A 12,152-nucleotide genomic window follows, 5' to 3' on the forward strand; every position below is an offset into this window, starting at 1 on the left:
AAGTAATTCCTATTTACCTGGGTCATTCTGGGTTCTCCAGGAAGCAAACGCCAGAGTAAATGTGCAAAAATATTGACTTAGGGAGGCTCCCTGGTGGCTCAGTAGTAATCCACCTGCCAGTTCAGGAGACACGGATTCAATCCCTGGTCTGGGAAGATCCCACATACCTCAGGGAAACCAAGCCCGAGACCCACAACTACTGAGCTGACATGCTGCAAGTACTGAAGCCCACTTGCCCTAGAGTCTCTGCTCTGGAACAAGAGAAGCCACTGCAATTAGAAGCCCACGCATCACCAGGAAGAGCAGCCCCACTCACTGAAACTAGAGCAAGCTCACACAGCAGTGAAGACCCAGCACAGCCATAAACAAGTTAAATTAAAAAAAAAAAAAAAGACTTAGGAAATGCCTAGAGGAAAGCAATGAGGAGGCATCAGAGAAGGCAGAGAGAGCCATCAGACCCGAGCGCAACTGAACAGGAAGGGAGGTGAGATGAAATCATCTAGACTGAGCCTAGAAGCACAGTGCAGCCTTCAAAGGAGTCAGGCATTTGTTAGACAGATCTGCCCTGCTCATTCACTGGTAGTGGGCAGCAGTTGGGACCCACGGTCAATTTACATTTCCTGCAGTTGGAAATCTACCAGGTGTCTTCTTGTGACCAATACAGTGCCTGATTCCTCACTAAACATATCACAGTTTTGGTTGAGCCAATGTGGTTTTTACTGATGTTTTTAACTCCACTTTGTTTCCCTGAATTCCAACTCTGCAGGAGATTCAATTTGAATCAAGTTACATTTACAGGGTAGATTACACCTGCAAAGTGCTGTGTTAGGGAGCTGGATGGGCGGGATCAAACAATTAATATGTTACTATCTTTTTTCCTCAAAAGTATACAATGTCGTGTGATATGTGTAGTGTGACTTGCGTGCATGAGGAGGAGTCTCATGCTGTGCAGAACTATTACATGCCTGATATGCAAATCGGATATCCAAGAACTCTCCTGTATCAGCATTGCATCATGGCACCGATTACAAATATTAACCCCTACTTGACTAGGGTAAGCGGGAGGCTGCTCCTGGTTTGAGCAGGCGGTTGGCTGCCTGGAGAGTTAAGGGGAGTCATTACATCTACCTATAGCAATTTGTCCCACACCAGTTGAGAAGCTCTATTCCAAGTGAGTTTATTCAACCAAAGTATTTAGGTTTAGATGAATTAATCCAATGTAAAGCACTTAGAACAGTGTTTGGCACACATTTTACATTGAGGGAATACTCTTTAATTTAACATGAGCAGATTTTCACATGCATACATACTTTTTCATATTCTTTTCTATTATGGTTGATCACAGGATACTGAATATAGTTCCCTATGCTATCCATTTATGTATAATCCATTTTATGGGATTAAAATGAAACTGAAACTAGAGACATCCCCCCCAAAAAACAATCCCATTTTTTATCCATTCTATGTACAATAGTTTACATCTGCTGACCCCAAACTCCCAGTCCTTTCCTCCACTCCCCTTTGATAGCAAGTCTGTGCTCCGGATCTGCGAGTCTATTTCTGGTATGTGGAATCTGAAGTATGACACAGATGAATCTATCTACATGAGTAAATTTAAATCTGCCTTAAGTGTGAATGCTTAAGGACCTCTAGTATCAAGTGGTGTGGAATCCTCTATGTCAGACTTAACTGTTCTGCACAAAAGATGTTAGGGGTTTCATCAGTGTGGAGTGTAAAGATGAATAGAAATGCACCATCTGATACTTCTAGACCAAGGTTTTGGACCTTTGAACAGGTTTTAGTGAGTTAATGCCACCAAATTTTATCTGAATCAATTCTATTCTGGGAAGAATTTCCACCTATATGTCAAGATGATGTCAAAGATGGTAGATCAAGATGATGTCAAGGTCAAGATGGTGTCAAAATGCTCAAGATGATGCCAAAAGTCAAGATGAAGCCAAAGAGGTCAAAATGATGTCAAAAGTCAAGATAATGTCATGGGTCAAGATGATATCAGGTCAAAATGACATCAGGTCAAGATGTCAAAACATCTTCTGAACACAGTATGATTCGAGCAGTTCTTAAATCATCATCCCAGAGGTATAGAAATAATTTCAACATAAACTTCATGAATTCTGACAGATTCAAGCAAACAACCCACTGTAAATGCAATAGATTCAGCTCAGCTCAGAGTTTGTTGGTGAAGAAATGCCTGGAACCATAACCCACCGCTGTTTCCAGGTCAGTCTTGTAGGACTTATAGAGGGCAGAGGAAGAGTTCTTGAGGTCTTCTTGAAAGCCCACATTGAGTCTGACCGACATTCTCAGGATAATATCTGCTGAGAACACAGGACCATATTTTTAGAATCCCATGTTAGCATTGAGTACACACAAGACAGAGAAACATTTTCTTGAGTTGATATCAAATGGGCACTCAACAAACAAACATTCAGTGACCAGTTACTTACCTCCCTGGAGCTGGCAAAAAGGTCCCTTGGGAGGCAGTCCCTTAAGGCAACTGCAGTGATGCCCTGCAGAGGAACCATCATGTCCCTGACAAGTGAGATTGTGGAGGCAACTTTCCTGAGGCCACTCATAGCCTGTCTCACAGGAGCACCAGATTTCATTTCCAGTAGGCCTGCAGACTGTCATCAACCAGAACAGTGAGGAGAAAAAAGGTGTAATTTATAGATTACAAGTTCTTATGCTTGTAGGAAATCCTAACGCCACTCCACATTGCCCTTCTGGGAAGTTCAGTGGATTTGCATGAGGTTCTCGTAATTCCCATACATATCACCTTTTGTGAGGCATGGCCATCTAAAAGAAGGCAATGCTAACTATCCCAGCCACTGCCTACAATGATAAGATGGTAAACAGATTCTCAGACTTTGAGTATATGGCAGCAAACTTCTAAAATGGCCCCAGCCATCCTTGCCTCTGGGTACTAACACCCTGTTATAGATTCCTGCTGGCTCAGTGTTAAAGAATCCACCTGCCAATGCAGGAGACACAGGTTCAACCCCTGGGTTGGGAAGATTCCCTAGAGAAGGAAAAGGTTACCCACTCTAGTATTCTTACCTGAGAAATCCCATGGGCAGAGGAGCCTGGGGGGCTATAGTCCATGGGGTTGCAGAAGAGTTGGACATGACTTAGTGACTAAGCAGCAACAATAACTCATATTATACTAGGATTGTTCTGGATGACCAACAGAATCCAGCAGAAGTGGTGCTATATTACTTCTGAGGTTGGGTTATAGAAGACAATGTGGATTCCCTCTTGGTTACATGTGCTCTCTCTCTCTCTCTCTCTCTCTCTCTCCCTCTGATCACTTGGTCTGGGGGAAGCCAGCTGCATTGATGAGGACATGTCACAGAGAGGCCTACATGATTAGGAACTGAGGTCTCCAGCCAATAGCTATGGAGGAGCTGAGGATCTACCAGCAACCATGTGTGTGAGCGTGGAAGCAGGTTTTCCAGCCCCAGTTGAGCCTTCAGATGACTGCAACTCAGGCTAATGGCTTGACTACAGCCTCACAAGAGACCCTAAGCCAGAGACATCCAGCTAAACTCTTCCTGGATTTCTGGCCTTCAGAAACTGTGTAACATGATAAATGTTTGTTGCTTTTGTTTGTTTGCTTTGGCTGCACCATGTGGCTTATGGGATCTTAGTTTCCCAACCAGGGATCAAATCCAGGCTCTTGGCAGTGAAAACGCAGAGTCCTAACCACTGGACTGCCAGGGAATCCTGAGTTTGTTGTTTTAAGATGCTAAGTTTCGGAGAAGCAATAGATAACAAATATAGAATATAATTCTAAACTTGTGCCTTTTATAATCAAGCCAGATGTGACCAGCCCAAGCAGAACCTAATCCCACTGAAAACTGACATTGAAAAATGCTCTGAAGACTTTGAAGTTATATCTAAAACTGCACTAACACCATATTCCTGGGAATTCTGCAGGCGGGCATCTAGGCAAAGGCCCACAGGATGACTTTCCAAAGCAAAGTCATCAAAGAACTGTTGCTGAAATAGAAGGGACACCCAGGCCCCCCGGAATCCCTGGACACCGCTGCTGTCCTGTGCGCCAGTAGTAGGAGAGGGTGAAGCAGAAACAGGGAAGTCAAGGCTGCTAGTGAGTGTGGTGGGCACTGGTAATTCGAAGGAAACCAACGAGACCCTTTTGGTCAAAAATCTCTCTCTTACTGACCTGAAATCCCACTGCTAAAACCTTTTTGGTTGTTTTGTTTTTTTGGTGCTGTTTTCATTTGCTTGTTTTTGAGATAGATGTAGGGGTGGGATTTGAATAACTTTGGACTCCCACGTGAAAAATGAATGTGCCTTAAGGATGGCAAAAGTGACCATCCCCAGACCATCTACCACATTCCAGGTATTGTTTAGTATTTGACACACATTGTCCAGCCTTAAAAATACTCTGTTTTGTGTACTAGGATTTAAAATGCCTTTCAGATAACTGATAAGAACCTACTGAATAGCACAAGGAACTCTATTCAATACTCTTTCGTGATCTATGTGGGAGAAGAATCTAAAAATGAATAGATACATGTGTATATATAACTGATTCACTTTGTTGTATGGTGGGAACTAACACAATATTGCAAATCAACCATACTTCAATAAAAAATTAATTAGAAATACCTTTCTTGAAAGGATCATAACATAAGCTGTTGGAAGAGAGGAAGGGGGAGACATAGAAAAGGGGGGAGGAAATTTGGGATGCTAAGATATGAATATTGGGTCAGTAAGTCTCCTCACCCACCCATCCATTGCCTCCTGTCTGAGGTTCACTCTTCCCAGGCTGCTCCCCTCCACACCCCACATTCCCAAGCAGCCCAGAGTAGTTTCTTCTGATTAGTTCAATCCTCCTCTTTCAAGCAATAGGCCTTTTACTCACCTGTTGACACCTCGATGCTCAAAATGTCAGTAGCTAGGTCAGTGTCATTCCCTTGAATTGGAAAACTGAGGTTGTTCAAATAAGCTTTAATAGGTTCCAGGAAGGAGGCATTTTCAAAACTGATCTCAACATCGACGGTGAACTCTTGAGCTGCAGGGCTGCTTATGGCAACTGGAAAGAAAGCAGACAAAGGCTGTGAGCACATACCATGTGGGGAGGAGAGAGAACACACTGACATTTTAGAACTTAAAGCCAATGAAACTTAGGAGTTTAGGATGAGCATATACACACTACTATGTATAAAGTAGATAACCAACAAGGACTCTACCATATAGCACGGGGAACTCTACTCAATACTCTGTAATAACATATAGGGGGAAAGAGTCTGAAAAAGAATGGATATATGTATATGTATAACTGAATCACTCTGCTGTACACCTGAAATTAACACAACACTGAAGGTCAACTATACACCAACATAAAACATTTTTAAAAAACCAATGATGGAGACACGTGGATGCCTTTAAGAACTCATCACCCTTTAAGAATTTCTAATAAACATTTTTATTTTATGTTTGTTTACTGAGAAAGAGAAGTTTGTTTACTAATCACCACCAAGTCCTCCCTTCATGGGCTTCCTCTCTATGATTTTGCTATTTAGAGGAGAAATGAAATAGATCTAACTGGTATCAGCACTGTGGTCTCCAGGCATTTGAGAGCTTCACAGACCAAGATGAGAACTTGTCCGTCCTCTCCATTCTCATAACCCCTCTTTGATGTCCAAGGCTGTGTGAGAACAGACTCTAATGAGACAAGAATAGAAGCAGGGAGACCCAGCAGGGGAACTTGGCAACTGTCTAGACAATCAAAGCCAGAGTCCTGACTCACCAGAATGAGTCAGTACATTTCTGACATCGCTCAACGGTCATGCACGTGTTTTGAGAGCTCAAGGATGCATGGTTTGAAGACCTCTGGAAAAAGCCACTAGTTAATTCCCTTTGTTCTTAGCCTGTGCACGCACTGTGGACTCTTTGTTCTCACTCTGTATCTCCCTTGTCCAGAACATGATAGACACTCAACAAAAGCAAAATTGGCAAATTGGAAAGTAAAATAAAAGAGACCTTCAGCAATTCATTGTTTTTTCAAATTGTCTCCAAACTGGTTGCCTGGAAGGCATTCTAGATGCGTCTGCTTCCCACACCAGGCAAGCCAGACAATAGATCTACCGGAAGGTGCCTTCGTGGTTTCCACTATTGCATCACATCTGGAACACTGGCTGTAAGCTTCTTAGGGGCAGAAACTGCTTCTTTCACTTCTCATGGCCTTACCCACTCCATCTGGCATGGAGCCCAGCACGTAATAAATTCATGTCCAGTAGATTCTTGTTAAACCTGTGACTTCTGAGTTGAGTCTCAGATTCACCTTTTTGTCATAGACAGAACCTGTGGTTCACTCTTGGCTGAAATACATAACTGGAACAGAAGCCATGGGCTTGGTTGGTAGCTAATGCAGAGCCTTTAGAGAATAGGAGAATCTTTTTATACAGATGCCTTGAGAAGACAAGTTGTGGCTTATTTTATTTTGCTGGTCAAGTAAGGAAAAGATTAATGAATACTTGTAAAATTTTTCCTTTTAAAATATAAGTAAAATCTGCAAAAATGTAAAATCTGGAAGTATGATATATCATATATATGACTATATATATTTAAAATAATATATATGATATATAAAATGATAATATATAAATATACATGATATGTTATATATAAATCTAAAACCTTAACATTAAAATTCTATATCTGTTTTCTAAAAGGGCAAAGAATGTCTCTCATAATATTGTAAGATTTGTTTTAAATATTCCAAGGATTATTTATGTGCAAACCTAAAATGAAATACATTTACTATGGGAAACTCCAACTGATAAATGTTTATTGCAGAAAATGGTAGTATTTGTCCACTTAGAGGTGTAAACTCTGTTTTTCTAGGAGTTTGGTTTTACTTATCAACCTTGTTGAGAATTATTTCTTTTTGGCATTCATCAACTTGCTATAACTAACTCAACCCTTTAAAAATGTCTGTGCACATTTTCTTAAAATTACAAATGCCTCTTAAGCTGTTTCTTCCATATAAACATGTATTTACAAGTAGAACACAGTGACTTTTAAAACCTAGAATGGAATCTCAGTCTGTCATGATACTACGGCATATCTTGAAGTTTCCTGTTTTCTTTCTGATTTGCAAATGATTCTATGATGAAAAGCAAGCTTCCTGGAAGGACTGCTAGTCTTCTCCTGAGCGATCCTAACCTGTATGTTGTCTGCTAGGAACATTTGCAATGGTGGCTGCATGATATTTGCAAGGTCTGTTTGAGAGCACATTCTTTTCCTGAAAGGTAATGCAGCCATGTTTATGCTTTCCAGAGGATTCAGAAGCTCCAGGATCCTCTTTGCTGTGGTCAGTCTACTCCCCTCCCATGAATGAATGTAAACAGGATTTCCTGGACAGTAGCTGCTTTTCTGATAAGTGAGGTCAGTAACAATCCCACATCACCCACTTCATCACCTGCATCTTTGTCTCCCAGGGTCTAATCCCAGCATGATTTCAGTGCCTGCCTAAAGGCAGTTAGTGTAATTCATCCCTGAGCCCACCTTTCTCTACATGCTCAGAGAACAAGCATGTACTTGAAAAGCACATGGTAATTCCTGGACGTCATCATTCCCCACTGAAACCAAGGTAGTTCTTCTGCTGAGACCCTACAAGAAGCTGAGCCAAAAGCCTAAAATACTACTAAGAGGGGACTTTCCTGATGGTCAAGTGGTTAAGAATCTGCCTTGCAATGCAGAGGATGGGGGTTCGATTCCTGGTCTGGGAACTAAGATCCCACATGCCACAGAGTAACCAAGCCTGTGCCACAGTTAGAGAGTCTGTGTGCCACCTAGAAAGATCCTACATGACTCAAGAAGATCCCATGTGCCACAACTAAGACTCGACACAGACAAATAAATAAATATTTAAATACATAAATATGAAAATAAACGAATAATAAAATAGCTCTCTGAAAGTATATTCCAATGAGGACTGTTCCTGTGACTCTAGTGAGTTATAGTCTATGGCATCTGTGTCCGTTTTCTTTTTTGCCTTGCTGAGCAGCATATAGGATCTTAGTTCCCTGAACAGAGATTGAACCCATGCCCCCTGCAGTGGGAGCACGATGTTTTAACCACTGGACTGCCAGGGAAGTCCCTGTGCAAGTAATCACTAAAGCACCAGCCTCTGAAACCCTCTTCTCCTCATCCATGTTTTATGTTCTTGACAACTTCTAAGGGAGTTTCAGAATAACCCTCAGCCTGAGCAGTGATTCTCCAGAGACTAAGGATGGGGAAATTTTAATAGAGAAATGTCTTCTTGAAAATGGTCAGTTCTTCAAACAGGCTCAAGAACTCAGGCATAGTAACTCAGAAAGCTGTGTACAGGCTGGTCCTTGAGAATCATCTATTCCAGTGGTCCCCACCCCTGGCTGATGATCACCACAGGTAGGGAATTCTACACACAAATACTTTGGAGCCTCAACTCAGGTGAGTCAAGGTAGAATCTTTATCAGTTAGGTCCAGAAATCTGTAGCCTGGGCTGAAGAAGATGCCCGTCCTGATTTGGGTCATTTCTCCCCGTATAGAGTATCATGGTGCCATGGGCAAACAGAACACAGAAACACCACTGGGCCTCCAGCCCCTGTAATGCCCCAGGGAGAGTACCTGAATTTAAGGGACAAAGCCCAGATGCTCAGGATCAGCATGACTGCAGAGGGTGGGGTCAGGGGGCATGCTTTGCGGTCGAAAGACCACTCTCTGTCCTCTTTGCCTCCTCCAAACCTAAGGGCTTCCGAGCTTGGGACAGCGAAGCTGGTGGTCCTGCCAAGGCTACAAGGGACCCAGAAGGAACACGACCATGCCTCCACACTAAGTGTACATTTTAGATGCCCTTCTGTGCTCCTCGCCTGCCTCTGGGCCACCTGATTCCAGACAGTTCAGTGTGTTTTGTCTTGAGCTCCTTCATCCTGGTATTGTTTGTCTGAATTCTCATGGACTCACGGATACCCCAGTGGAAGGCAGATCATCAGTGTCACAGATGCAGGCCTCTCATTGGCCCTGGAAAGCACAAACCAGCCAGGATTTCCCCTCTCCTTTCCCATAAATCACTGCCCGCCACACAGCACTTATCTTAAAGAGACATTTCTGGAAAGCTGGCCACAAACTGTGACACACAGTTCTGGGTCTTAATCACAGCTGTTTAAGCCAATGATGCGATTTTCGCCTGACCACTTCACTGGGAATTATGGCTCCTTCAGAAGTCAGAGACTAAGTCAATGCATATATCAATTTCCCACCTGCAATAGAACGAGCCTGCTGACTTTGCCCAGGAAAAATGGGTTCACTCTGGTTTTCTCTTGACCAACAGGGACCACGCCTTTTTATTATGGAAGATTTGGCTCTCTGGTTTCTCCCCCTTAGTCCTGTAGCAGGTAAATATTAAAAGCTACCTGTTCTGCTTGTTTCCTAACATGGTCTAGTAGGTGGCAGTCTGGCAGCATCGTCTGGCTCTACTAAAGCATTGTCAGTGGAGAATCAAAGATCCTGGTTCTCCCTTTAGCCTTTAGAAAGGTTTGTTCACACAGGGGAAAACTGCCAGAACCCCAGGGGCAGTTGCGGATGGGTGGGGTGGGGGGGGTGGGCAGCACTATGGCTTAAAACATTGGGCTGTGCGGTCTAAAGAAAAGAGTCAATTCTGGTCGCTTGTTATACACCCGAATAATCAAAGTCAGCACCATATACAGTGGTATAGTGCCCCTTACTCAATAAAGCTGCTCTGAGAATCACAGCTACATAACCTTCCTCTAAATATGCTAGCGAGATCTCAGTTTCCTCCTGCAATATATGCACAAGAAGAAGCCCCAGACCACCATCAGTCTCCTGGAATTCCCTCTGCCTGGAGCTCCCTCCTCCCTCCCTTCTTCCGTCCCATAGTTGCTCCTTCTTCCAGGCCTCAACCTGGTCACTCTTTGAGCCCACGGGTGCTCACTGACCCGAGGACTCACAGAATCAAGGCATTGTGAAGTTGTTTGAGTATTTTAAGGATCATTTTGGATAACCACTCTTCAGATGCCCTCTATAAACATTCCTGTCAAGTACTTATTAGATTGGCTTGAATACTTCGCATGACATCAAACTCGCCTTGGTGTAAGTGGCCCAGCCCATCATTAGTCAGTTCTGTTAGTAACTTACATCTAGTTCAGACCTATTTCTCTGTAGCTGCTACTACTTCCTTGGCAGTAGCTTTGCCTTTTGCAGACTCCCATTGTGTGATGACTCTGCTTTCCATATTACAAACTTTATACCCTATCCTCATAACCAGATTAAAAGTTGACAGCAGGCAGGCAGTGAGTTTTATGTTCTTGGTGCCCAAAAGGCATTCGATAAATACATACTAAATACATGTTGGAGAGAATTTTTTGTTAAAAAAACAAAACAAGCCATGGCGTGGAATCTCACAGGCAAGAGCCAGAAACACAAGTTGAAAACTATGACTTGTAACTATGAACTTGGACTTGGAGCCAGGGCTGAGATAAATGTCCTCTTACCTGGGAGGCTACTGAACTCTGTGAGCCAAGTTTTGGTTGTTTATAAACAGAGCACTATTTTCTCTGCTCAATTGTTGCTAAGGAGCTGAGGTATGAAGACCCCTAACAAACAGCCTGGCATATAGTAGCCACTTTGAAACAGCGTGTAGAAATAATAATACTGATCATAATGAGGATTATCATTTATGCACATGTCTGCTGGCAGGTCAACAAAACCTCTGATTCTGTTCTAACCAGGTCTCCCTTTTGAGTTAGGGAAGCAAACAAACAGGCAGAGCACACCAGCGCTGCTTTCTCCTTACTCTGCCACCACCACTGCCGGCTCAGAGCCTGAAACGCCACAAGTTATCATACGGAAGATGAGTGTCAGGAGAACCTGCAAATCTCTTCCCCAGCCTGGAGAAGGCACTGCATTTCCTGAACCCAGATCAAAAAGAGCCAGCCACACCTGGACTGCAGATCTACAGAAAGTTCAGGATTTCCAGGCTGGCAGCTGGCAACCCAACCTGGTAGGAACCTCACTCTCCCTGAACAGGCACGAAGACAGAAGCGCCTCCAGCTCAGGGTCAGGACATCCTGGGGCTCCCTTTCTCCCAGTGTCTTCTCCCACCAGCCGTTTCTTCTGAAGCCAAAGAAGAACCAATGTGGACTCTTCAGTCTAGGACCCGAGACACGTTCCCAGTTAACCTCAAAAATCTGGCTTGGGGAACTTGACAGCTGATGTGGAGGATACATTTGTATTATTTCCAACCAACAAGAAACTTTTTTTTAGCAAATACTTTTAAGTCAGGCCATCCAGGCACTTTAGTTATTTGTTTGTTTTTGGCTGCATGTGGGATCTTAGTTCCCAACCGGGGATGGAACCCACACTGCCACAGTGGAAGCATGAAGCCCTAACCACTAGGCCCCCAGGGAAGTCCCAAAAACTTCTGCTTTCAATCCGCATAAAGACTAAGTTTCCAGCTGACTGGCATGTTTCCAAAATAAGATTTTCATTCCAGCTCTGGCTTCTGCTTATTGCCTCCACCTTCCCAGTTACCCAGGTCTGTGTATTCCCTGTTACCCCTATGTCAAGCCTGTCCCCAGGTCCTTTGGACTCATTTCTCAAAATGTCTTACACAAGTGTTCCCTTTGTCCCTTTCCTAGGTCATTCCAGAGACCTGGCCCATGATGTTCAGCACTGCTGAGCATCCTCGCTGGTCTCCCAGCGCTGACTTCACCTAATTCCTTCAGCCATAACCATCTGGCAAATTCCAATGGCTTCCACCAGTTCTCTCTCTGCGAGCCTCTCAGCTGGTATGGAATCCACGTCCTGGTTGAACTGAGGCAGAATTCTGAATACTCTGACCAGTGTTTTTTTTTCTCTGCTCCCCAAGAACCACTCTGCTCTAACAGGAAGTATTCTGCTATTCTTGTCTCTGGCCTCTGGGTTTTTGTTCAGGCTTCTTTTCCTTAACAGAGTTTTGAAAGAATTTTCCTAAAATGATAATATCATGGCATCCATCCTTCTGCTTTCAGGAGTTATATGAAATCTTCTCTGCACCAAGTATAGTTTGGGCTCTTTCAGACACAACATTTTTATTAAAAGTCAGTTACATTTGTTTTAAT

The 12,152-nt window shown here is 43.3% G+C and overlaps 1 protein-coding gene across 6 annotated transcripts in view; it reads right to left on the reverse strand.

Annotated features, from left to right (window-relative positions):
- ADGRF5 (adhesion G protein-coupled receptor F5) overlaps positions 1-12,152 on the reverse strand; it is a 113,077-nt gene that overhangs the window by 34,834 nt on the left and 66,091 nt on the right. For 4 of the 6 annotated variants that reach the window (XM_027523972.1, XM_027523975.1, XM_027523971.1 and 1 more), the window contains exons 4-6: positions 4,910-5,080; positions 2,469-2,645; positions 2,230-2,339 (exon numbers count right to left, since the gene is read on the reverse strand). In XM_027523972.1, coding sequence (XP_027379773.1) covers positions 2,230-2,339; positions 2,469-2,645; positions 4,910-5,080 — 458 coding nt within the window. The remainder of the gene's footprint in view (positions 1-2,229; positions 2,340-2,468; positions 2,646-4,909; positions 5,081-12,152) is intronic. The other 2 variants (XM_027523973.1, XM_027523976.1) reach the window with 1 other exon arrangement.

This window comes from Bos indicus x Bos taurus, chromosome 23 (assembly GCF_003369695.1).
Source record: "Bos indicus x Bos taurus breed Angus x Brahman F1 hybrid chromosome 23, Bos_hybrid_MaternalHap_v2.0, whole genome shotgun sequence".
NCBI classification, from domain to species: domain Eukaryota; kingdom Metazoa; phylum Chordata; class Mammalia; order Artiodactyla; family Bovidae; genus Bos; species Bos indicus x Bos taurus.